General features: G+C 48.5%; 10 protein-coding genes across 10 annotated transcripts; 6 read left to right on the top strand and 4 right to left on the bottom strand.

Moving 5' to 3' along the window:
* Positions 1-12: 12 nt before the first annotated feature.
* N7446_000945 (TRAPP subunit BET5) lies at positions 13-971 on the top strand. Its single transcript, XM_058509712.1, has 5 exons — positions 13-83; positions 134-332; positions 418-563; positions 618-710; positions 770-971. Exons 1-5 carry the CDS (start codon positions 47-49, stop codon positions 856-858), a joined length of 564 nt encoding a protein of 187 aa, XP_058378691.1. The 5' UTR covers positions 13-46; the 3' UTR covers positions 859-971.
* A 3,079-nt stretch (positions 972-4,050) lies between these two features.
* On the top strand, positions 4,051-5,709 carry N7446_000944 (serine/threonine protein kinase SAT4; the record flags this gene model as incomplete). The annotated part of the gene is made up of 1 exon (XM_058509711.1): positions 4,051-5,709. The coding sequence occupies one exon, from the start codon at positions 4,051-4,053 to the stop codon at positions 5,707-5,709; it is 1,659 nt and encodes a 552-aa protein (XP_058378690.1).
* Positions 5,710-7,723: 2,014 nt separating this feature from the next.
* On the bottom strand, positions 7,724-8,395 carry N7446_000943 (pyridoxine/pyridoxamine 5'-phosphate oxidase; the record flags this gene model as incomplete). Its single annotated transcript, XM_058509710.1, has 1 exon — positions 7,724-8,395. One exon carries the CDS (start codon positions 8,393-8,395, stop codon positions 7,724-7,726), a length of 672 nt encoding a protein of 223 aa, XP_058378689.1.
* A 596-nt stretch (positions 8,396-8,991) lies between these two features.
* On the top strand, positions 8,992-10,480 carry N7446_000942 (amphiphysin-like protein RVS161; the record flags this gene model as incomplete). Its single annotated transcript, XM_058509709.1, has 6 exons — positions 8,992-9,138; positions 9,194-9,254; positions 9,361-9,406; positions 9,460-9,533; positions 9,584-9,731; positions 9,779-10,480. The coding sequence occupies 6 exons, from the start codon at positions 8,992-8,994 to the stop codon at positions 10,230-10,232; spliced, it is 930 nt and encodes a 309-aa protein (XP_058378688.1). The 3' UTR covers positions 10,233-10,480.
* Positions 10,481-10,488: 8 nt separating this feature from the next.
* On the bottom strand, positions 10,489-11,133 carry N7446_000941 (aminoacyl-tRNA hydrolase; the record flags this gene model as incomplete). The annotated part of the gene is made up of 1 exon (XM_058509708.1): positions 10,489-11,133. One exon carries the CDS (start codon positions 11,131-11,133, stop codon positions 10,489-10,491), a length of 645 nt encoding a protein of 214 aa, XP_058378687.1.
* Positions 11,134-12,229: 1,096 nt separating this feature from the next.
* On the top strand, positions 12,230-14,149 carry N7446_000940 (MID1 family protein; the record flags this gene model as incomplete). The annotated part of the gene is made up of 2 exons (XM_058509707.1): positions 12,230-13,430; positions 13,482-14,149. The coding sequence occupies 2 exons, from the start codon at positions 12,230-12,232 to the stop codon at positions 14,147-14,149; spliced, it is 1,869 nt and encodes a 622-aa protein (XP_058378686.1).
* Positions 14,150-15,004: 855 nt separating this feature from the next.
* N7446_000939 (cytochrome P450) lies at positions 15,005-16,589 on the bottom strand (the record flags this gene model as incomplete). Its single annotated transcript, XM_058509706.1, has 2 exons — positions 15,005-15,423; positions 15,485-16,589. The coding sequence occupies 2 exons, from the start codon at positions 16,587-16,589 to the stop codon at positions 15,005-15,007; spliced, it is 1,524 nt and encodes a 507-aa protein (XP_058378685.1).
* Positions 16,590-18,871: 2,282 nt separating this feature from the next.
* Positions 18,872-19,870, top strand: N7446_000938 (4-hydroxybenzoate octaprenyltransferase; the record flags this gene model as incomplete). The annotated part of the gene is made up of 1 exon (XM_058509705.1): positions 18,872-19,870. One exon carries the CDS (start codon positions 18,872-18,874, stop codon positions 19,868-19,870), a length of 999 nt encoding a protein of 332 aa, XP_058378684.1.
* Positions 19,871-20,353: 483 nt separating this feature from the next.
* Positions 20,354-22,101, bottom strand: N7446_000937 (cytochrome P450; the record flags this gene model as incomplete). Its single annotated transcript, XM_058509704.1, has 4 exons — positions 20,354-20,549; positions 20,605-21,260; positions 21,321-21,959; positions 22,024-22,101. The coding sequence occupies 4 exons, from the start codon at positions 22,099-22,101 to the stop codon at positions 20,354-20,356; spliced, it is 1,569 nt and encodes a 522-aa protein (XP_058378683.1).
* Positions 22,102-22,607: 506 nt separating this feature from the next.
* On the top strand, positions 22,608-24,546 carry N7446_000936 (class I adenylate-forming enzyme family protein; the record flags this gene model as incomplete). The annotated part of the gene is made up of 5 exons (XM_058509703.1): positions 22,608-22,923; positions 22,983-23,722; positions 23,783-23,877; positions 23,929-24,032; positions 24,137-24,546. The coding sequence occupies 5 exons, from the start codon at positions 22,608-22,610 to the stop codon at positions 24,544-24,546; spliced, it is 1,665 nt and encodes a 554-aa protein (XP_058378682.1).
* Between the last annotated feature and the right edge of the window lie 549 nt (positions 24,547-25,095).

The following is a 25,095-nucleotide window of genomic DNA, read 5'->3' as shown; positions in this document are numbered from 1 at the left end:
TACTCCCCTGAACATCAATCAACACTTGAGACAGCCAAGCTACACCATGGTCGTCTACTCGTTCTACATCTTCGATCGCCACGGTAAATACATATTACCTCCATTGCAAGAACTCAACTAATCATTCTTCCAGCCGAATGCATCTACAAGCGCCGGTGGCTACCGCGTCCAACCTCCACCGTGGGGAAATCCCGGTCTGACACTACCTCCGGACAAGCACCGACCGGCCTCGGCCAAACAGTACGATCAACAGACGATGACTCGAAGCTGGTATTCGGGACGGTCTTTTCGCTGCGGAACATGGTGCGCAAGCTAGGCGGAGACGATGACAAGTGAGACCCCTGGGATCAGCCAGCAGACCAGACCGGACAGCTGGTACTTTGGATAAACCCGGCTGACCCAAGGTGCATTGCTTAGTTTTGTGTCGTTCACCACTAGCCAGTACAAGCTGCACTACTACGAGACGCCGACGAATACCAAGTTCGTCATGCTGACGGACCTGAAGAGTCCTAGTATGCGCATCGCACTGCAGCAGATTTATATCAATCTCTTTGTGGAATATGGTTCGTATGCGAGAATTTGCCGATGGGATATGGGCTTATCCTTTTTTCTGTTAGTGGTCAAGAACCCCCTCTCTCCGACCGAGCATCCTGGCGGTGTAGGTGTCAACAATGAGCTTTTCGAGGAATCATTGGAGCAGTTCGTGGTACGTATCATTTTGTTCGGCATGTTGCCATAGTTGTTGACATGTTTTCTGATATGGTAGCAGACTCGAGTTTTGTCATGATGTCGAACCGCAAGCTACGATCCGATCCTGTGTTCGAGACTGAGGCTGTGAGGTCGCTGCATAGTCCATGAGATCAAGTCCATGGGAGGCCGGGAGAGGGATAGAGAGAGAAAAAGGAAAGAGAAGAGGTGGTAACTCTTACCGCTGGAACATACGAGCCAGTACCAGCATGGGCACACACCCGGGATCCTTCCAGGCTACGAAGATGACATATCTGTAATTGAGGGCACACCGCCACGGTCTCGCCGTCTTTCACAGACACCTGTCGAGCACCACTGACAATCTGGTGATCAAAGCCGAGTGCAACAGGGTAGCATCCATACCGCCTTTTCAGATGGCAACACTCAATGAGACGAGCTCTCTCCCCACGTGGGAAAACCGGCGCCACTGTCGGGTCCACGCAGGCACCGGGGACCGGCCCGCAATAGCTCATCCGGTTATTTCAACCAGGAACTATAAACAGAGACCAAAAAACGTTAACCTTCGTGTCTGTTTCAGAGTCCGTGTGCGTATCTATCAAATCCGAGTCCCAGGATCCAGTGCGGGATGACTCGGGATGAAGAATCCCTGGTATAACGCAATCCGAGCCAATTGTTGCACTCCCTCGATCAAATCCCGATATCAACTTCCTCCCCCTGCAATTACCTCTAGCCATAATCCCCGCTGTCTCCCTCCAGGGTCGTAGATAACAGAACAAGCCAACCCGAGCCCAGACCCAGCGGATTGTTGGCTGAAAGCTGGAGGCTGAAGCTAGAGCCCTGACCACCCTCTTACTCGAGGTATAATAGCCAAGCTATGCTGCCAAGAAGCCCATTTCCAAATTCGGCCAGCGTGGCTTGTGCAGGCGCATGGGCGTGCATTTTCCGTTGTACATGTACATGCAGTAATCTGTGCAGTAACCTGTGTGCAGTGACCCGACGAACCGATAGGTTGAGTGCTTTGGATAGGAGAGGGAGTGAGAATTGAAAGTAGGAATTAGATGATGGATCATATGCTAGAACTGACACTGGTGATTGCTATTGGATGGATGGCGTATAAGGTAGTAGACATGCTACAGAAACAAAACTAGTCATGCAAGCCGCACTATAGCCACAGCCAGCTCTTCAGCTCCTCAGCTTCCCGTCAGCCTCGGGGAATGTTAGCTCTTACATATACGGAGTACATTGTACCTATACAATGACCAGCTACCTTCCTAGCTAGGGAAAGTCCAACCGAGTCCATTAACAAAAACAAGATCAGACCACAGCTTATCTAAAGCTCAGACCATATCTACCTGGCAATAATATGCAATCCTGCCTTCCAGTTCCAGTCTGCCAGAGTTCCAAGCAGAGATAACCCTCCTGCACGGCAGTTCCAACCCAACCAATCCCCCAATCCCTGGCGTATGAGTTGTCCCAGATGCAAGCTGCAGGCGAACTGGCGGTCAAGCGCGGTTGAAGTCGGGATCGGATTGCAATTTAGATTGGATGAGATTTAGATTTGGGCTGGTTGATGGCTTTATGTGATCTACATACTTCTGTAATATGTGCTACATAAGAATCATTTGTGTGGATTAAGTGCGAGAGGAGGTTGTACAGTGTAGATCGGGTTAATACATCCTATACTGTAGTAGTGTGGTGCTATACTATAGAGGATACAGTTCGAGGGGTACGTGAGTACACTTCAGAGCAAATAACTAACAGTTATCCCTGTGTACTTGTTGTGGTCTACCGGAAATTAAGAGGATTCCGGCTAGCTACATGATTGGACCATGAAAATCCCTCGTAGTGGTAACGGAAGCTTGTGTAGGAAAGTGGACTCCAGCTGCATGTGGTATTACTGTAAGTATCCTGAATCTTGAGCCGAGGTCAATATATCATTGGCTTTGAGAAACCCGGGGTAATTGTAAGTTAGTTGCCTAGCTAATAGGTACTCTGTACTATACGAAACCAAAGACTGTACCGTGCCCCCACAGGAAATTAATTCGACCCGAAGAGACGGTGAAGATATATGCGAATCAAGTGCAGAGATAGGCTAGTCTCTTCTCTGTCATCTGTCTGTCCATCTGTCCGGTCTTAACATTCAAACTTTCATCTACATGAATGACGCTAGTAGAAGCTCCTTAACTGTCTCCACGACCCCAATGGGGGGATGTGCAGGATGACTGTTACGTAGCGGGGATCGTCCGGTAATAGAAGCAGTGAATAGGAAATGGTGTTCAGAAAGGGCAATGCCAATGAGAATGTTCCAATACGACGTGAGCACGGATATAAGCGGCAGGTGACAATGGGAAGGTTTCCAGTTCAGGATTGTACTCTCCAGGATGCTGTACAGAGTCAAGAGTACTCTGTACACTAGAAATGTAAGGCCACCCCAGATTGCATCTCCATTTCCTGTAGACCCATACCTATCCCCCACCTACCGTACACAGTAATGAAGCACGTCTGGGAATCATATGCGGCTAATAGCTCAACAGAATCTGTACCCCTCTTCATAGAGAACCGCCACACGGCGCTCCCAGCGCGAATGGAAGCGGGGGCGCTCGAATCATAAGTTATAGGAGAAGTGAAGTGAAGTGCACAGCCTCCAGTGGCGGATTGGGATATACAGAGGCGACGTCACGTACGGAACGTCATCGGGTCAGGAAATCCAGCTCTTTCCGAAAAAAACATGTACCGAGTATGTACCGTTTCATTAAATCTTGTCACCACTTGCGAAGTATCATTTAGCCCGTAACCCCATACTAATGCTACCTTGGACCTGCGCCACTTTGCATTTGTAATTAATTTCAGCAAAAGAGTAGAATAGATTTAATTAATCAAAAATCGAACAGAATAGAATGGAATGAATACATTTGTAGGATGAATAGAATAGAAATAAAATAGAATGGGAATAATGTACGTCTCACAGGCTGCAGCCCTGGAGGCTGCAGGTTTTGCCATGCTGAGCGAGCATTAATAAGATCCCACACCCGTGGACGTTCCCTCAGCCCTGTAATTACACATACACTCTGGTATTTCATCTCAAAATTATCCCATCCCACTTCTCTTTTTCCCTCTCATATACCTGGGGCTTGCCTGGCTGCGCGGAGTCGTTCTCATCTCTTTGTTTGAGTCAGTCTTGCCTCGGGCCCTTTTGCTGGTTCACTGGCGCACTCTCGCACTTTCGCACTTTCGGAGTTTTGCACTTCCTCATATATCCTTACTTTCCTACCCTCACGTCTTCTTGGGGACGACGTGGAATTTTGTAATTTCACCTCTCCAACACCTCTCGATCCACCGCACATGACTCCACCTTCTCCTTCACCTGTGCCTTCCGCAGTCTCCTCCGCCGCAGCTTCACAACATTCGCAGGACCCTCGGGATGGTGACCCTTCGGTAACACGCGCCTTCGCGGGCATGAATCTGTCCGCCCATCCAAACGGGGATGTTCTCCCCTCGCCTGCTCTCTCCCCCGGCAAACCGACCAAAGCAACCATGGCCTCTCGCCTGACTCGCATGTTCTCCGGCACGGGGAAATCCACTCCTACCCGCGAGCACGATGTGCACCGGGATCTATCCGACAGCAGCTTAGAAAGCATTCACCCAGCCAACGGCAAAGAGAAGCCGTCTTCAAAACCTCCCTCCCAACCAAACTCCCGACCTCCTTCTAGACCTCCTTCACGAGGTGCAAACTCCCGCACCCCATCCCGGAACCCATCGCTCAAGAGCGAACCTGTGGCGCAATCTGATAAGAAGAAGACTGACGACAAGAAGTCAAAAGAGGGAGCTGCTCCCGCTCACAAGCGGTTCGAGCTCTTGCCTGAAAACCACGGCAACCATTCGCATCATCTCCGCAGTGCCAGGCGGCAAGAGAAGTTGACTGACCTCCTGCGCGATATGCTGGGTGGCCGGAAAAAGGACGACCAGGTGGATGAGCAGCAGCTGTCGCTCATGTCGACCTGGATTGACCAGTTCAAGACCGAGCGTGATAAGCTGGCAGCTGATAAGAAGGGTGGTCCAAACGCCACTGCTTCGTTGGTCGACAAGTACGGCAAGTGCCAGGAGATTGTCGGCCGTGGTGCGTTCGGTATCGTTCGCATCTCGCACAAGGTCGATCCTCAAGATTCCAAGTGCGAACAGCTCTACGCGGTGAAAGAGTTCCGCCGTCGGCCACAGGAAACCACCAAGAAGTACCAAAAGCGACTCACTTCTGAATTCTGCATCTCATCGTCGCTTCGTCACCCTAATGTCATTCACACCTTGGACCTCCTGCAAGACGCCAAGGGCGATTACTGTGAAGTCATGGAATACTGCGCTGGTGGTGACCTCTACACTTTGGTCCTTGCTGCCGGCAAGCTCGAAGTTGCCGAAGCAGACTGCTTCTTTAAGCAGTTGATGCGAGGTGTGGAATATATGCACGAGATGGGAGTCGCACACCGTGATCTCAAACCGGAAAATCTGCTCTTAACCACTCACGGTGCCCTCAAGATCACCGATTTCGGCAACGGCGAATGCTTCCGCATGGCTTGGGAAAAGGAAGCCCACATGACGGCCGGACTCTGCGGATCAGCACCTTACATCGCCCCCGAAGAGTACGTTGAGCGGGAATTCGACCCTCGAGCAGTTGATCTCTGGGCTACAGGTGTTATCTACATGGCCATGCGAACAGGTCGCCACCTCTGGCGTGTAGCGCGCAAGGACGAAGATGAATTCTACCAGCGCTACCTCGACGGCCGTAAACACGAGGATGGATACGCTCCTATTGAGACGTTGCATCGAGTAAGAACTGATTCCCCTGACCAGGCCGTGCCAAAACTCATGAAATCTCAGGCTCGTTGCCGTAACGTGATCTACTCCATTCTCGACCCTAACCCTTCCCGCCGCATCAATGCCTCGCAGGTCCTCAAATCAGAATGGGTCCGCCAGATCAAGCTGTGCAAGGCCGGCGAGGAGGGTTTCTGAGTGATGAGTGATCCATCAAAAAATTGATTGGACTCGGTACCTCCAAGGTTGTGTATCCGCTCCTCTCAGGGTTTGGAAGTTCTCTTACATTCCCCTATATTTACACTGGGTGGTTATCTGTTCCTAGGCCCATTCGAAGTGAAGTTCGGCGAGGCTGTCTGTTTTATCCTTTGGATGCTCCTGAAATAGAAAGGAGGCCCGTTTTTCATTTTCATTCCACTATGTCCCAACGACAGCTAGCTTGTTTTTCCCGTTTTAGCTGTTCTTTTTGTTTCTGCTTTTGGCTCCGGCGCATATTGTCTCCAGCCTCTTCAGCCTGTATCTTTGTCTCTGTTTTTGTCTATGTTTTATTCCATTTAGCTGTGGGGGTGTACCGGATTATTCATGTGCTCAACGTTCAACTCAATGCAACGAAGAATCATGACCCATTTCATTCAGTCCGATTTCTCGCTTTCTCTCTCTTCTTTCTTTTCCAAAGATTCAATCTTCCGTGTTGCTGCTTACTATTTCACCTTTCTTGCAGATACCTCTTTCATTTCGGCGTTGGCATTCTTGACTTTTCTTCATTCCCTCCCCCCTTGTACTACTATCAACGAGCCATCGTTTGATGGGTTGCAGGTGGACATTCCTATCGGAGTCTGGATTCAGTTCTGGATCCTACTCTGTTATCTGAAGCAGAACAGAGCGGGGTTCGCATAGCCACGCAGATCAACCCGGGATTTGCATTTTTATCTGGTCCTGGTGGGATGTCCACCTGATGTTGGAACTCTTTTCGGTTTGTCTTTCGGTCTCTCACTTTTATTCTCGTTAAGCTTCTAGTATATATATCCATGCATTTGTATATATCGCCTTAGGCAATGAATTATATTTTGTCAATATCGCACAGCAGAGCAATCATGTTTAATCTATTTACTATCATACAATACAACAATACCGACAAAAGATACAAAATACTGGAAGCAAAAAGATATGCAAGCGATGGGATTCGAACCCATGCAACTTTCGTTACCAGGATTTCCGTTGACGGATATCAAGTGTGGATGCTTGAATCTGGCGCCTTAACCAACTCGGCCACACTTGCACAGTTTGATTTGTTTGTCTGAATTTGGGATCCGTGACCGTATGGAGGGCATGGTGTTGGGTTTGATAGAACGTTAATGGATGATGTAATTGACTAACAGTATCAAGGAAAATATAGTTACTATCAGGGCAATACCAAGTCAATCTCAATCTTACAATACTGGAGCTAGTACTCCGTATGTGGACTGCATCATGAAATATCCAAAAATCACTCAAGAATCCACAATACTATACTGTATAGTCGGCACCCAAGTTATATCCGACGAAGCCGAATGTTACAACATATATCCACATAGAAAATACCTGGATCAGGAAAGCCAAACCAAAACCTACTTACTAACGCTATAAGTTACAAGCAAACATTCAATGATATCCACCACCAAACCCATTTCTTTAGGCATCACCATTTCAGTCTGGGCAAAGTGGATATCTGCAATACATGTCTGCATATGCAGCTTGGACAACGCAGAATAGTGTCCTCCGTCTTCGGGTTCCGCGGGTTATGTGGCGGATTTTTCTCGCCCTATGGGGCTGTTGGCTGTTGGGGCTTGAGGTTATGGCTTCGGTTTTGGACTTCCTATTCTGGTTGTCGCCATCTTTTTGAGGGGCGGTGTCGGATGATATTTGGTAAATTTTTGATACGGGTTCGGATGGGGGGTTGTGTATGCCGGTGTATTGTATCTAATGTATGTTGGTGCTTGGGTGGGCTGTTTACACTGAAGTATTTTCGGATGTAAGTTGGGTGATATTTAGATGGAAATGACGGAAGAATTTGGTTGTGTATTTGCGTATCTTGGTTCAAACGCTGATATACTATAGCAGTGTGACTTCTATCTCGATATCAGTAGAGTACTGCGGAAACAAGTCTTGCCATATCCCAATCTTCATTCTTATTCCCATCCTACCTGCTGGCAAACCCATCCTACAGAACTAATCAGGGCCAAAGCAACTGCTTCCCCCATTTACCATCATCCTTACTCCAAACATACTGCAACCGCTGGTGAAGCCGACTAACATTCCCCTGCCAAAACTCAACGGCATGAGCATCAACAGCATAAACCCTCCACTTCTCAACCCCAGCCATAGAGTCCCTCCTCAAAGCCTCCTCAGTAGCAACCAACTTCCTCTCCAAATCCCCCGGATCAACAAGAACCTCACTCTGCTCAGACGCAATAGCACTAACCTTCGAAGCAACAGGTCTAGCCGCATAATCCATGGCACTCTCCTCACCGGGCAACGCAACAGCCCGCCCCTTCACCCGAACCTGTCTAGCGAGCAAAGGCCAGTAGAACGTCAATGCAGCAGACCCATTGCCAACCAACTGTTTTCCTTTAGGGCTATCAGCCTTCACGGCGAAATGCCATCCGCGACTATCGACGTTCTTGAGGATTAAAACGCGCGCGTCTGGGCATCCTTCTTCATCGACAGTTGAGACTGTCATTGCGTGTGGTTCGCGCACGCCTGCCGCTACCGCTTCGTGGAACCAGTTCTTGAAGGCATCTTGTGGGTTTGGGGGGAATGTGTCGAAGTTTAGGTCTGGGAACGGTCCTTCCAGTACTTTTGTAGTGCGGAGTTCTGTTCTGAAGGAGGTGTCGTCGATGGACATTCTGATACAGCACTTTGTTTATGGCCTTTATGTTGTCGATGAGTATCTGGTTGTTGTATGTAGGTTGAACCATGGATAGGGAGTATGTTACCTTGAGGGGAGTATCTTGTAGATATCTGTTTGAGAATTGAATCTTTTGTCTATATATTCAGGAGTTACATCCCTTTATATGTCGGTAGACCGACTTCGGTCCAGGATGTGTTCGTGAGTCATTACGAGTGTCGCACCCCGGACTTCCTGCCGTCGGTGTCCGATCTCGATTTCCATTCAGTTTGATGAAAACTCATATGAACGTGATATGTGAAGCTTATAATTTATTGTATACGTAGATTAACGTGTTTTAGTGAGGTGACAAGTAGATAATAGATCAGACTGCTTAGATTGGGTATAGTAAGAGGTATTGTATTGAAAGTAGGGCAACGTCACAAATAGCGTGCAAATTCTGCAAACTCATGAACACCTACACTGTAGATGCTGTCGAGTGCAACTTCGCAGCCCTGTAGCCCTACCGGGTGTGGTTACGTCACTTTACATAAGCACCCAGCCACGGAGCCAAGCCACATCGCAAGGCAGAAAGTCATCTTGGCTCAGTGTCTCTGACCAGGTACTCAACAGTACTTTGCGATACTTGTCCCGGTTCATCTGCCTCACTATTGCCATTTACGTACGCCATACAATCCTACTCTACTCTACTTTACATTGACAGTTCCATCCTCCAACCACCGCTGCCATGTCTTGGGCAGGTACGCCACCACTCCCCCACCGGAGTCATTCTCCGACACTGGCACGATCTAATAGAACTGGATAGGGTTCAAGAAGAATGTCAACCGTGCGACGACACAGGTGATGATGAAGACGGGTGAGTGATGGGTCAAATTTTGCCCCGCAATGGAGTGGCCGATCGACAATATCTGCCCGTCGGGGTCTGTGGCCATGAAAGCAGGCGCTGACTGGAAATTGGATAGGGCATGTTGAGAGGACGAATGATCGCGACTATGAGATTGAGGAACGGTATGTCGCTGTCTTGTTGGCTATGTGGATGGGACTGACTCGGCCACGTTTAGACGATACCGGACTATGGAGACTGCGGCGAATCGGTTGCAGAAGGAAGCTAAAGGATATCTGGACTCACTACGAGGTGGGTTGTGATCTGACATGGGTGGGTTGGCAGGTGCTGACTCTTCGCAGCCATGACGGCGTCTCAAATGCGTATTGCAGAGACCATCGATGCATTCTACGGCGACGCAGGCACAAGAGACGGGGTGAGCCGGAGCTACAAGCAAGCCGTCGAGGACCTCGACGCCGAGACAATCAAGGCTTTGGACGGACCATACCGGTAGGATCAGCCACCATAACTGTCCAGCATGACACTGACACGATTAGAACCACCGTCCTTGACCCCATCTCTCGATTCTGCGCCTATTTCCCCGACGTCAATGAATGCATAAAGAAACGCAACCACAAGCTGCTAGACTATGACGCCATGCGTGCCAAGGTCAAGAAGCTCGCCGAAAAGCCCGACAAGGACGTGACCAAGCTGCCGCGGACCGAGCGCGAAGCCGAAATGGCCAAGCAGGCCTACGAACAGCTGAATGAGCAGCTCTTCAACGAACTCCCGCAGCTGATCGACCTTCGTGTTCCCTACCTCGACCCCAGTTTCGAAGCTCTCGTTAAGATCCAGTTGCGTTTCTGTGCCGAGGCGTACTCGCGCATGGCACAGGTGCAGCAGTATCTCGATGCGGAGACGCGCGACCAATATGCCAAGGGTGATCTGGATAATCGAGTTGAGGAGGTTTTGCAGGAGATTCGGGATTTGAGCATTGCTGGGACTGTTTAAGGTCTTGGTTTGGAGTTTATGAGCATAATGCCTTATTGCGGGATTGTTATTCGCTTTTGTCGCCCTTATTTCTTGTCCCTGTTTACGTGTTCATGCTTGATAGGAGTCCATACTTCACTCTATTCAAGTCAATGCAATGCATGCAAATGCAACATATAATCACAAAGGTATAATCACAAAGGGTATCACAATATCCAACATATCATACATTTACCCACACCAGTCCTCAATATAGACAAGACAGACACACACTTCATCAAGACTCAACTCGATAAAGCTCCTCAGCCAAAACCTTCACAACAGGCTCCGCAGCCCGATGATAAGCCGCCAACTCCGTCGGAGTCACATTCGAAAGCACATAATCCGACACAGCACCCTTCTCCCGACTATCGGGCCTCCCAATCCCAACCCCAATCCTCAAAATCGACAAATCAAGCTTCGCACCTCGCCGCGTAGGGTACAATCCTTTCCCGCGCAACGTCTCGCAGATACTAATCAACCCACGATGCCCGCGCAAACTGGCAGACTCAGGTCCACCGCGTTTAATGCGGACTTTACCGAGTGGTGATTCGAGTTCGTCGTGGAGAATAACAAGAGTTGTGGGGAAGGTGGATGTGTTTGCGCTGGTTGTAGAGGTAGAAGTTGGAGAGATTCCATTCCCTCGGAGCATCTCGTTTTGGGAAACAGCCCATTTCTCAAGTTGGCGCACGAGTTTCGGCCCGGTTATGTTCATGTAGGTTGGGCTGTACCATGTTTCGTGGAAAGCGCCTGTGTTGGGGAGGGTTGTTGGGAGGAGGGGTGCTACTGCGTCTAGGAGGAGGTGGCCGGCGCTATGGCGGGTTTGTCTGTAGGGGGCTTTGTTGCCGATGGAGGCGATGAAGAGGAGGCGACGGGGTTCCATCGTAGGGTGGGAGGTGTGGGAGGAGAGAGAGAAGAAAGTATTGATATAATTGTAGATATAAAATTCTAAATGTAGGCTATAGTAATAAAAAAGTCTGAAATTGATAATCTGTTATGGATAACCTAGTGGGAGGCTCACCGCCAAGCCAGTAACCTTGCTTAGAGGAAACTCAGCTCGTACTGGTGCCTGGTACGAATCCCGGGGTCGGCAATTTCACTCGTGCGAGTAATCCACGACGCTGGAGGCCGCTAAGCAATGGAGATGACCCTTGAGGGAAGCAATTCTGCAGAGACATCTCCACCCCAGGATGGCGTCGCCAGATTACACCGTCCCGTTACAGGGAAGTTGGCTATTTGGTGTGACAACTACTTTTTTGCCCAGCTATCATGCGACACACATTCGTCTTCTTATTATAACACATTTCATCCTATTAATCTACCTAGGTGACTTGTTTTATTCTTTTCTCCTTTCGTGGTGTAGATGTCTGACTTGCTTGATAGATCTGGTCCCCTTTCTCTGGTATAAGTACGTACAAATGGTTTTAGTCCGACAAGCTAGGTTATCATACTGCAAGTTGCTTCAGGTTGAGGCATTAGGTGATAAGGTTTCGGCGGAGTATGATACTAGATCCAGGTACTATCATTTGAAAGAATGATTTCCAAGCTTGTTCAAATCATGAGTTTGGTAGAATAACATTAGTCATTCAAATAACATGCCGTGAGTAAACATGCGCTGGAGTACTAGATACTTACTACTTACGCGCGGCTTCTCATCCGCAGAGTATGAAGGGCCGAACATGCCCCAAATGAAGAAAGCCAACATAGCCAGATTAACAATTAGGCACTTAAATAACTTATAATCGTATGAGAGTTTCATAAATTGAAGTTGAGGCTGATCTATAAATACCCCGAGCGGTAAACAGGGCAGAATATCGATAAGGACATTTTCCGATAGCCAACTCTTCCCAAACACTCGACTACATGCCATTAGTTCAGCCTCTTGGGGGTCTACAGGCGTATAACACCGCTTCCCTGTGATATCCTTCTCCTCCTGAACTCACCCATGCACCGTGCGACACCCACCCCTCGGTCATTCCATGGGACGACAATACAACGCGCTGCAGTGCTATCTAACTGCAATAATTAGCGCGCTTCTCTTATTATTCACAGTCTGCGATTCAACAGTCTTTGCATATACCGATACCCCTAATGACCTCAATGCCGAAAACAGTCCGAACCTCCGAGGAGCGATCGTGAGCGACGGGGTTGGACTCCCACTTGCGCTGGACTCGTTCAATGGACTGGAGATCCGAGACAGTGTAGAAGAAGACGGGGAGTCCAATGGCCTCGATTTGGTGCGCCGATACCCGAATGCCGCGAAATCGTTGGGGAACAATCAATTCGTGAATACCTCGCTCGAGATCGGTGATGTGCAGTGGTTCTACCTGCCTTCCGCCGTGGTGAATGGCAAACACGCCAGCAAGGGCGTAGGACTTCCTGCATATGTGAATGCCACCGATGATGATGACACAAAGGACGAGTTACGGAAACGAGATGGTCTTGAGAAGCGATCGACCACGGTGTACCTGTCGCTTACGACGTGCAGCAAGCCCCATGCCAACAAAACGAATACCGAGGATGGATTCCCGCAGTTGCAGGTGTACGTCTCCAAGTCGGAGACGCTACAGGAGCCAGGACCGGGCCATGACGACTCGGATCAAGATGTATACACGGCTGTGGGAGGGTACGTGGGGATTGAGAAAGACGCAGATAGCGACGTCTTCATTGGTGTTGCTGCGCCCAACTCGACTGATTACTCGGGAAGCTATACATACCAGCTTGCAGCCTCGATCGATACATATTTCCACAATGTCGTGGACGACGACCCTTTCCTATACTTTGTCGACGCAGATATGTCTGCCGCGTTACTGGTGACCAATAACCTGACGCAGGCTGAGAAAGGCTCGGAGAATTATCAGCAGTGGATGAATATGACGCCTCCATATACCATGTTTGCTCATAACATCAACAACACAGCCTTGGTAGGCTTGGAGCGATCATTCTGTGCACTTGATGCGCTTTCGCAGGTCGGACGGATCAGCAAGTCAGTTGAAGTTGGCATGACTAGCCGTGGACTTGGGAATAAACCGAAAGAGCAGTTCTACATTACTGGACTGAACCAGAGCTCGTCTTATAATGGCATTCTAGCAATGGTGGGCAACTCCACCACGTCAGGAAATGGCATTGTCGGCGGCGGAGGGCAGGTGTGGAAAGCAATGAATTTCACAACCAAAGCAGGTAAGAGACTCGCTCCAAACAAAAATGAAGTATCTCTGCTAACACAATCAGACGACAACTGCGCTGTCCTCTTCAACCTAACCTTCTGCTCAGAAGTAGCGTACGCCGTCCCCTCAAACCCCGAACTAAGCGTCGCCAAACTGCGCGAAATCTACGACACCTACGCAGCAAACTACTACCAAAACTTCAGCTACAGCCTCCAACAGGTCCAATGCAAAACAGACCAAGAAGGCATGTTCTCCCTCGCCGTCGACTGCGACGACTGCGCAACAGCCTACAAGCAATGGCTCTGCGGCGTATCAATCCCCCGCTGCGCAGACTTCAGCAACAACGCCTCCTACCTAGCCGTCCGCAACGCAGGCCAGGATTTTATCAACGGGTCTTCCCTACCAGCGGATAGTCCATACAGACAACACGTTGCATCCAACACGTCCAGAAACACAATCATCGATACAAAGATCAGACCAGGTCCTTATAAAGAGATCCTGCCGTGTGAAGATATCTGCTCGACGCTTGTTAAGGATTGTCCTTCTAAACTTGGGTTCAAGTGTCCCAGTGGGCGATGGTTGAATGCTTCTTATGGTTATCGCAATTCCGATGGTGATATTACTTGTTCGTATCTTGGTGCGGCTTATCATTTGAGTCTTGGGGTGAGACTTGGGGCTGGTTGGGTTGGATTTTTTAGTTTGGTTGCTATGGGTGTTATGTATTCGTTATAGTGTATAGGAATAACATTGGTGATTTGGTCAACTATTCTTGCAAGACTGTATGTACTTGGGGTGTGTTGTGTCTGTTTGGGTGTGGAAAACTTGCTCTATAATTCCTTTTCATACGCAAATCTATAACAATAGCTCGCATAGCTCAGTTGGTAGAGCGCGTGACTAGTAAGAGTATCCACCCTCGGTCAATCACGAGGTCTGCGGTTCAAATCCGCATGTGAGCATTTCTTTTTTGCCATTTCTTTTTATTTCCTAATTGATTTCTTCTTTTTTACGATTAATTGTATTTGGATAACATGGATCAATTGTCTATTGTTTCTCTTCAGGGTTGCTATCTTCGTCTACCCTTAGTGGGCGGGGCATACGCTGCTGTTTTGTCCAACCTATATTATGTACGCCGTCCAAGACCTATACACCGCCATCAGAATGTTGGCCTTCCAGTTCTTGCCAGAGGGCACAGTCCACGTCCAGCAGTTTTTGGCCAGACTTGAGACGCTCAAGAATCTCGGGATAGATCGCATTTCGGGGGATAGTCATATCCGGGAAATGGAAAGCGCCGACGCAGGGGTAGGGAAGCTAGTACTGATATAAAAGGGCTCTGGCCTACCACGCAAAAAACTACGAGCACCCTGATGCCTGCTTCCTTGTTCCCACCCTGAGCTTGTGCGACTTCGACCTGGGTCTGACATTTATATGTAATTGTGACTTTGGTAAGTGCATCTGCTTCAATGCAAGATGACAATTCTAGATCCAATGAAGCGTACGTGAGGTATCCATCACATAGACTTGAAAGAATCACTGATCTTCTCTCTCTAGATACACACTCGTGATCTCATGCGAAACCCCATCTATGTGTCAAGTCGATGCTAGACCCACCTTGGTTCCATTTCGAGATCTTAACGTCAACGAAAGGCTCTCCTCCCACTCCCCCGGATCACGACTCTCGAGCTTACGGAATCGCTGCGCCAGCCGAACGGTCACGTATCCAGCCTCTGCCAAAGCATACTGCTGGCCTAGACAGATTCGTGGACCACCATTGAAAGGAAGATAGCCCCATCCCGGCCGAATGGAGACCCACCGCTCAGGCCAGAATTCATTGGAATTGGGTCCGTATAGATCATCTTGTCGATGCATTGAATACACACTGTATATGACCATGGTGTCTTTGGGAACAAATACCGGTGATTGTGCATCGGGACCACCGCCGACGGGGAGGCATGTATCATTTTTTGCGAGCCTGGCATTAATTGGCACCACAGGATATAGTCGGAGGGCTATTGTGAGATGTTAATCTTTATACGTGTAGTTCCTGGGTCTAAAGGAGCAAAAACGGACCCTCGTTCAAGCAATATCGGAGATATTTCATCTGGCGCAGATCTTCATAGTAGGGAAGGCGGCCATTGAGTGCACTGTTGACCTCATCCTGCAGTTTTGTCCATGCCTCTTGGTGTTTGGCCAGCAAGAAAAATAGGTTGCTCAGGAGACCGGCGGTGGTGTCTCTACCGGCAACTAGGCCATTGATTAGCTCGTCCCGGATTTGACGCCTGTCGTTGGCCTGGCGAACTAGCTCGTTGACGACCCGATACTTTTGTTTCTGTCCAGAGCCACTGGTAGCAATGGGATCTGCGTCTCTCCGTTGCACTGCATAATCAATGATCCTCTCGGCAAACTGATGACAGATCTTAAAGCTTTGCGTTGCTTTACGATCAAAATGGAGGACGCGCAGGGGACCCAACCGGGACCGCATGGTAATTGCCTCCATGGCATAGTTGAACGCCTTCGCAACCTCAACCCCCGAATCGCTGTCAGGGTGTGATCTTCTCAGTGTATGAAGGGAATGTCCGAACAAGAACTCCGTTGCAGAGTCCAAGGTATACGAGAAAAACAGCTCTTGTAGGTCAACTGTGGCACCGTTTGGGGGGATGAGGGCGAAAAGGTCTTGTATCTTCTCCTCGAATAGGGTAAGGTCCGATATCTGAGCGCGCGTGAAATTAGGTCGGAGTAGAGCACGAGAACGAGCCCACCGGTCGCCATCCGATGTGAAAATACCATGTCCAAGGAGTGGCCCTTGTGCGTGAATACGATGTCCAACTGTGAAGTCCTGAAACTGTTGCGAAACGATGGCCTTCACATTCTCAGGCTCGCAGGTGATGATGACCGAGCGTCCAAGTCGTTTGTCAGCTACCGTGTTGCCGAATTGTTGGAAGGTACTGTGGTTTGTTTCAAGGATTCGGTGTTGTTTGGCCGTTCGAATATTGGAGAGAATTCGCCTAAGGTTGCTGAATATGCCCTTTGAGGGAACCTTTGCCGCTGGTTGACAGCCATGAAGGCTTATAAAACGGCGTTGGGTGAGATTGCGTCGGATGAGTCTATACGCACTATGAATGACTAGTGATACCGCAACTCCAACAGGGAAGACGAGATAATTGAAGTATTGCATGGTCTTAACAAGGCAATGACATTGATCGCACAACGATGGAATCTAGAGTAAGGAACCATTTCCCAACATATTATTTTAAGAGGTGGTAGGATTTGACCTAAAACGAGATAAATTATCGCAAATCTAGCAGGTTGATATCATCGGTCACGTACACTGACAGCCAGCCTGGTGTGAAGTGCTTGCAGGGAAACCAGAATATGATGAATCAATTTATGCTTCCCGTGGGAATAATTGTACGGCGCATTTACGCCCTCTATCAGCATCGTACATACGAATGAAGCAAGGGGTGATTAGTACCCCGTCCGCTTACTGGCCAGGAGATATACCTTATATTAAATACAAAACATTACAGCCGCTTTTATACAGTGACAGGAGTGACTGTACTGAGCCTGTATTGACAGCCAAAGCGCGATGATTCGAAATCCAATGTAATATGTCGACGGGTCTCAGTCGACCTTCTATCACTCAAACACTGTACCACTTCCACCAAAGTAAGTTGAAATAATACAATAACCTAGTACTGATATGGGGGGGTAACATAATCCGAGACTACTACCAACGATATCCTTCAATCTATCCTTGCACAGACTGTCAACACATAGTAGGACATTAACCTATAACAAGCAAAGGCAAGGCAAACTCGATCTTTCGACCTAGGTCAGACGGATTTTGGGTTGGAAATAAACAATACTCTACCACAAAATTAAGACGTAACATGCTGAGAGCAAGCGCAGGTGTATAGTCTGTAAGGAGACATGACCTTGGGCAAGTGGGTATCGAAAGCCTGAACATCCGCTGGGAATGCATTATCTGGCATGCTTGATAAAGGGTAAAAGTATTCTTTGAGTATGTCGGACATATCATTGTACCGGAGGGATTTCGTGAGATTCTCATCGATGTACAGGAAATAGGATCTCTCAATCTCGTTTTGCCATTTAAGACGCCAGGTGGAAAAAATTGACATAAAACCTGCCGAAGAAAAGACAAAGACACGTCTTGCAATAGCTGGCTGTATTCAGCTTGGACATTACGCGAAGGGTTGCTGATGACAATGGAGTTAGTTCGGCCGTATTTCGGCAATGTAGAGTAGCCGTGAAAAATGGGGATCATTCGGAAAGAGCCCATATACTCCTGGACATTCCATGTTGTCAAAGGTATGGGAATGGCAGTAGAAAGGAATTGGAACTCAATAGGTAAAGTCTTCAGTGGTTGATTCTCCGGGAAATGTGACACTGACCAATAATTGAAACTATGGTATTATCTATCGCATTACAAACCAAAGTATGGAATGGTTTTGAAAATTGAGAAGAGTATAAATATCCCTTGTAAAGATCCATTTCGAGGCCCGTTTCTATCTAATATTTCTTGTACGGCATTAAGAACAATACCTGCTTTTCTGTGAAATGAGGAGGCCTCTGGCGTGGCCTGCCTGTAGGCTAGGTATTGAAATAAGGACGGCACGATGGCGGTCTGGCAAAACAGACAGGTCGATATCAATGAAGCGAGCACACAACAACCACTCCCATGGCGCGTAGTAGAGAGCGAGGGTAGTCTCCGAAGGCGTAGATCGTACTGGTCTTAAAGCTATACCATGAATGAAGAATTTGGTGAGAAACTGTAGTCATACTGGATGGTTGGATGATGCCAAAATCCCATGTCCGCGAAGACTGCATATCTCCTGAGGCATTTTACACATCTCGAGCAGCTAATGTACTACTGTCACTGGATCCACCACGACAGTATCTTACATACTGCTATAGCTCATTCCTGCAGCAGAAGGATTGCTGATCTTTCCCCAATTCCCGTTATGCAGCTGCTAGCAAAATAGATGTCCAGGTGCCTCTGGATGCGGTATAAATGCCGTATCTCGTGCCCCTAATTTCATTTTCTGCAATGTCTTGAAGACGGTCTAGGCTTGGCAATAATCTATTACTCCTTGGCACGAGTAGTGTTGACTTTATACTGGTGAGGCTGAACTCTACTCCTATCGCAATATGCTAGCCATCTCACATTTATTGTATTTTTCGGACGTCTAAGTCCCGTTAGGCCAGGAGGTGTACCCAACAATACGTTTTACATGCACATATGAGGGATATCACGGAATTCTCAATGTTGATGTGGCGCCAGCTGCTGTATCTTAAGGAATTGGTATAAGAAGAGCGTACTCGTTGTGGCTTACAGATCTTATGCTTTTCCAGTCAATTGATTTCTCCATTTGTTGGGCTGCCACTGAACTTCAATCCATTCTGTCTTTCTAGATTCTCATCAAATTGTACACTGTCATGGGAGCCCCAAATGAATATGAACCACCAACTCAAGGCATCTTCGCCCTTCTACCCTCCGCATTGACTCCGTATGCTGAGCTTATGCGACTGCATCGACTGGCAGGATGTTATTTCTACTACTGCCACTATGCCATCGGCCTGAGCTTTGCTGCCTGTGTGGCTCCATCCCCTCCGAAACCTTCGCTACTCGTCGTCCAGGCCTTATACTTCATGGCCTGGGTATTGATCCTGCGTGGGGCTATGTGCACTTGGAACGATAACATTGATCACGGCTTTGACCGTCAGGTAGCTCGAACTCGGCTGCGACCTATTGCCCGAGGTTCCGTGAGCACCGTTCAGGGTCATGTCTTCCTTTTACTGCAGCTCGTCGTTGGCATCATGATACTCCAAGTTTTCCCCCCATCCTGCCTCTTCTACGCAGCCATCACCACTTTAGCGGCACTTTTCTATCCGTTTTGCAAACGTGTAACACATTTACCGCAAGTATTTCTGGGTCTTGGCTTCGGCCTAGCTATCTTTATGACCGGCGCAGCCCTCAACGTGGACTTCATACTACAGCATTCATCAAATGGTGGCGATGGCCATCGCCATCGACTCGCAGCTCTGTGCCTCTACGCTGTCAGCGTTCTATACACTGTTCTTGTGGATACTCTGTATGCTTACCAAGACATGGAGGATGATATGAAGGCTGGCGTGGGCTCGCTAGCGGTTCGCCTTGGAAAATCTCCGAAATTGGTCTTTTCGTTCATGGCGGCCGCGCAAGTCATATTTTTGGTCGCTGTTGGCATTCTCAGCCAGTTTTCAGCCATTTACTTTGTGGGATCATGTAGCACAACGGCTCTTGTTCTGGTTTCTATGGTCTCTCTGGTCAATTTGACCGACCCTGCCAGTTGTGCTTGGTGGTTTGGTCCGGGTTCCTGCCTTTTAGGGGCTTCGATGACGATAGGGATGATTGGGGAGTATGCTAAACGACAAGTATCCAGTGCGTATTTATGAGCCAATATTGGCAAGCAAGCATGTTTGCCCTGTGTTTCAGACCTCTTTCTTTGAGCTCTTCCTATAAGACCTCTCTCGTAGGTAGAAAGAATAAAGAATCCATCATCCTTCATACGTTTCTCTATGTGCTCTATCAAATATGTGGGTTCTCAAAAGAAATAACTTGTAGGATATATGGTTCAGGGGCTGTTGCCCTCAGAGCTCAGCGCCTACCAGTATCAATCCGAACAATATGAAGTATTTAATGTAACAACATAAGGACCCAGGCTCCAATATATCCTAATATGTAATTTTGTTGAGATGGCATACCCAGTTGCGTCACGCGCCCTAGATAGATCTGAGCCCTAGTAGCATGGAAGAAGTGAAGCACTTCAATGCTTCTTTCTCTCCATCTCTCTCATCCGACCGAATATCAATCTATTGCCATACATTGCTCTTCGTCTCACCACTAGAAATTTCCATATCGCTGTCTTTGCGCTTGCCTCAAAGCATGTCTTTAACCGTCTCAAATGCTTTCTCTCCTTGCTCCTGTGCCAGTCTAACCTTGACTCTCAGCGGGCACCGATCCCAGACCATGTAGGTGCGTTGCGCTTCCCACTCCTCGCGGCTAGTGAGAAGCTCCATATCGAAATTCCACACCAAACGCGCAAATATCAGACGGAGCTCAACCTTGGCAAAGCTGGACCAGAATTAATCAGTGCAAACGTTGTCACCAAAACAGGGGAAATACGCACCTCATCCCAAGACAGTTCCGCGGGCCCACAGCAAACGGCTGAAACGCGGCTTTGTTGTCATCCTTGAACTGCTGACTCTCTCCTTCCAGCCATCTTTCAGGCAGGAACTCTTCTGGACGGGTGAAATTCACCTCTGACCGATACGCTGACCACTGGTGCACTCCGACTTTGGCCCCATTAGGAACCCAGTTTCCATCGATGAAGCAGCCGTGGCTTGTGCGTGGAAGGCTTGATGGGATTGCTGGCCAGATCCGCATTGTTTCTTGCAGTACGGCAACCATGTACTTGCAGTTGTTGACCGCTATGCTGTTGATGTCCTCTTCTCTCTCGAAGCTCGCTCTCACCTCTTTTTTCAACTGAGCGTATACCTGTGGGTGGGAAAGAACAAAGTAATGAGCGGACGTCAGGACACTGGCAGTAGTTTCGGACCCAGCAATCATGAGTGATCCAACTGTTGAGCGAAGCTGCCCCATTGAGAAGCCTTCGGGTTCGTCTAAATGAGGCACTACGGGAGTGAGGAGATCAGGTCGCTTGTCATCAGCACTCGAACCAAGACGGCGATCCAAGGCAGCGATGTTGCTCTGGTGGAATTTCACTGCAGCACTCGGGAATAACACCGGGAAAAGCGAACTGATTGTGGTAATGAAGAAAGAGACCTGTTATATCTATCAATGAATGCCTTTTTTCTTTGTTCACCGAAGAGCCGGCTGACTTACATATTTAGTGGCAACGTGGGAAGCAATGCGTGCTTTTACCATTGGCATGACGAAACTGATCCAGTCGGTCTCCTGCTCAAGCGTGTTGGCGCTCTCGCCAAAAGTCAGATCAGTTATGATATCGTAGGTTGTAGCGTTCAACAGGAGTGCCATATTGGCCTCTTTAGTTCCTGGTCCTTCTTTCTGAATATCAAGGGCCCGTTCCCTGATCTTTACCACCAGCTGGCTGATATGTCGTGTTAAAAGGCCCTCTTGCATCCTGACGCTTCTCTCGCTGAAGCCTGAAACCAGCTCGCGCCTCATCTGGGCATGGTCCGTATCACTGGGGGTGTTGGCCATCCCATTCACACCCCCTGCTGGGCTCGCAGTAATATCAGCGTGCTTCTTCAGCTGAGGATTCCTGCGTCCGTATATATCATTCCACGCCTGGGCGCTGATGTACGAGAGCTGGTCTGGTGACACTCGGACTACTGGTCCATAGTGGCGATGAAACTCGGCATGCCAGAGATGGGTTGTTCCCTTCAAAAGAGCAATTTTGTAAGGAATGAAAGTTGAGGTCCAGATAAGTGGGCCAGGGTAACGAGCCAGTGGATGGAAAAATGCGTTGTAAATGGATCGTAGCACCGTGAGGATTAAAATCTAGTTAGTTGTGTCTAATTAGCATTGGCAACACTATGGATCGAATCGAATCGCTTTCACTTACACTTCCTAGTAGCACAAAGCCCATAAACCCCCAGGAAAGACCAAAAACAACCACAAGTGTCTCTTCAAGAGACTTCATATCGAACGTCCAAGAAACCACTGTCATCGTGGTCTGACTTAGTCCGAGGGTTGCGTTGATGGAAAACTTCCCATTTGAGCACGGGCTAGAATGTGACCTGGCGAGTTTCTGACAAGCACTTTATAGTCGAATAAGCTGAACACCTATTTTTGAAAATTACAGTCCTAATACGTTTTTGGAAAGCAATCATTCTTGATCATCGTGCATGGAGTCAAAGCGTTCCTTTTTGCTGTGGATCCATACAATAGTGACCGATCATATAGATCAACTCTGACAATACAGAGTACACCGTTTTCGTTCCTGTATGCAGCATGGTATTGTGTAATACCTTATCTTCCTGTGAGCTGTGTACAACCTACCAGGAGTCGGCTGCAATGTGCCTAATAGGAAGAGATTATCTCTCTGGGTTGCTGTGTGTGCAATGAATCGACTCCCCAAGCCTATTTAATCGCTGATTTACCGACCGGCAGTCATTGCATCGAATCGTGCAGCGCAGTCTCGTTAGGATGTCTGACCATTGGCAAAGCACAGTCTTTCCCAACGAGCCAATTTTCAAACTGTTGCTAGAAGCTGCGCAAGAGAACCGACATGTCGCCGTTTCCGATTCCATTCGGGGAGTGAATGCCAGCTATGCTCAACTTCTGGTGGATATTTGCACCATGCGCGAGGAGATTAGAAAGCTGATCCCACACTCCATGTTTGACGCAAGAGGACTGATGCCACTCGAAGCAACGTGCATTTTCATTCTTGGCCCAGCGAGCTATTTGTTTATTCTGGCTTCCTTCACCGCTCTCTCTCTAGGCGGTGCAATTTTCCCACTGAGTAGGTCCAACGAAGAGGAGCTGTCTACTACTAGTATTAATGCATCTCCGTGTGTACAGGTACTGGAGCAAGTCCGCCAGATGCGTACCGACTCTTACAAAAAGCGCGGTCCTCATTAATCTTAGCAGACCCTCTTTACCTCAACCATGCTCTAGAGATCAAAAAATACGCCGATGGGGAAGGGACTGATCTCTATGTAGTACCGACCACCTTCAATATTGCCTCCCCAGGAACTCTCCTGAAGGCCAATGTCAAGATCAATCAGGACTTGATGGTCGAACAGACTCGGCCGGGGTTAATCATCTCGACTTCTGGCACAACAGGACCCCCTAAGCTGGTCGTACATGGGCGAGGTCTCTTTGCCTCTGGCGCACATTACCAGAGTGGTGATGTCTTTTTGTGTCATCGCTCTCCAGTATGGTTTGGTGGGTTGTGGCCGCTCATCTCCGTTGTTCTCGCTCGGGCAAAGCTGAGAATCGTGGCAAGAGATGCGTCCGTCATTTGGGAATCCCTTCGCAGTGACCAAATTACTTTCCTGAGTACGGTCCCGGCCGTTTGGACACAACTTATGGAATATTATCAGAGCCATATCAGCAATTTAGCGCACGAACAAGCGGAAGCCTACCGGCAAGGAGTCCAGAAACTGCGCAGGGCTATTGTCAGCTCGAGCTCGCTGCTGCCGTCTGTTCAGAAATTCTGGGCAGACAAGATGCAAAGGCCACTGATGGTCGTTTATGCGGCAACAGAGCTAGGTGGTGCCGCACTTGTGAGGGCTCCAGCTGCGTTCCCAGACGAAGCGGTGAGCTGCAGTTCTTTCCCTTTTGTTATTGTGGGACATACTGATGATCCATTTTGGTAGCGCCGCATTGGGAAGCCACCACCTGGAGTTTTAGTGAAGTTGTCCGAAGGAGACCATGGCCAGCTGCTAATCAAGAGTCCATCCGCTTTTCTACGGTATGCTTCGAGGGGATGCTGTATACGCAAAGGCTAAATTAACTTCGCCAGATACCTTGGGAATCCAGAAGCAACAGAAAATGCCTTTGACGAGGACGGTTACTACAAATCTGACGACTTTGCGCATCGGGTGGGGGATGAATACGTACTCGACGGTAGGATAATAGATTGTAAGTTATGATAGTGCACACGATAATTTCCGCATTCTCAACCCATAAGTTCAAAGACAAGTGAGGGCCTGACAAACATGACTATGCAGACATACGATACTACGGGTATAAGGTAATGACCCACGAAGTTGAAGCCCGCATGGCTGTCCTCCCGTATATCTCCGAGGCATGCGTTCTAGCAGTTCCCGTCGCCAACGATGCGTTTACCACGGAAAGAGTTGGAGCTCTTGTGCGCCTTCAATCTTCTCATCTACCGTCCAATGGCCCGTGTTGGGATTGTCGTTCGACACTGGAGAGGTTGAGAGCAGACCTCTCTAGAGATTTGGCATTCCATATGCTTCCCACCGTCCTTTGCCTGCTCCATGACAGCGAGCAGATCCCGAGGACAGTATCCGAGAAGTTTAACAGACGAGACGCTGTGGAAAGGTACTTCAAGCCAGGAAGCTTTGACCTACCGCAGGACATAAAGGTGTGGGATTTCAAGTGCCAGAATTCTTAGATTCCTATGGTTGGGGAACGTTCTGCATATGTGCTATAAATTTAGAGCTTTAGGTCTATAGGAAGTCAAACACAATTTACAGACATACAAATCTCTCCCCAGTAAACGAGTCGCTTACAACTATAACGGGATCGTTGCGCAATATGTATGAGCCGCAAAGTAAAGTAGATTGATCCACTCACTAGATTCGTGATACTAAAGTAAACCCAGCTCCTACTCTCACCGCCACGCTGCCTCCAATCCTGTCCTTTAAAATACGCAACCCACAGCATCGATGATGACATAGACCACAAACCTGCAATGATCGTTCCTAGCCAGCCAAACCCAATAGCTTGAATAAGGAGCGGTACGATGGCAACAACCCCAGCCCCGGGAAGGAATCTACATAACGACATGGCTGCTCGTGCCATCCCTGGCAAGTGTGCGTGTAAGTCCATGATCAATGCCCCAGCCGTGTTAGTTACATCAGCAATGCACGTCGAATAAAGCCATGTTGAAGCGGTAACGACTGAATGAGGCAGGAAGAAGGTGTCCGTAACTGCATAATAG

The sequence above is a fragment of the Penicillium canescens genome (genome assembly GCF_028828765.1).
Source record: "Penicillium canescens strain IBT 15451 chromosome Unknown utg000001l_segment0_segment0, whole genome shotgun sequence".
Taxonomy (NCBI): domain Eukaryota; kingdom Fungi; phylum Ascomycota; class Eurotiomycetes; order Eurotiales; family Aspergillaceae; genus Penicillium; species Penicillium canescens.
The sequence above is the reverse complement of the archived record's forward strand: the minus strand, read 5'-3'. Positions and strand labels throughout refer to the sequence as shown.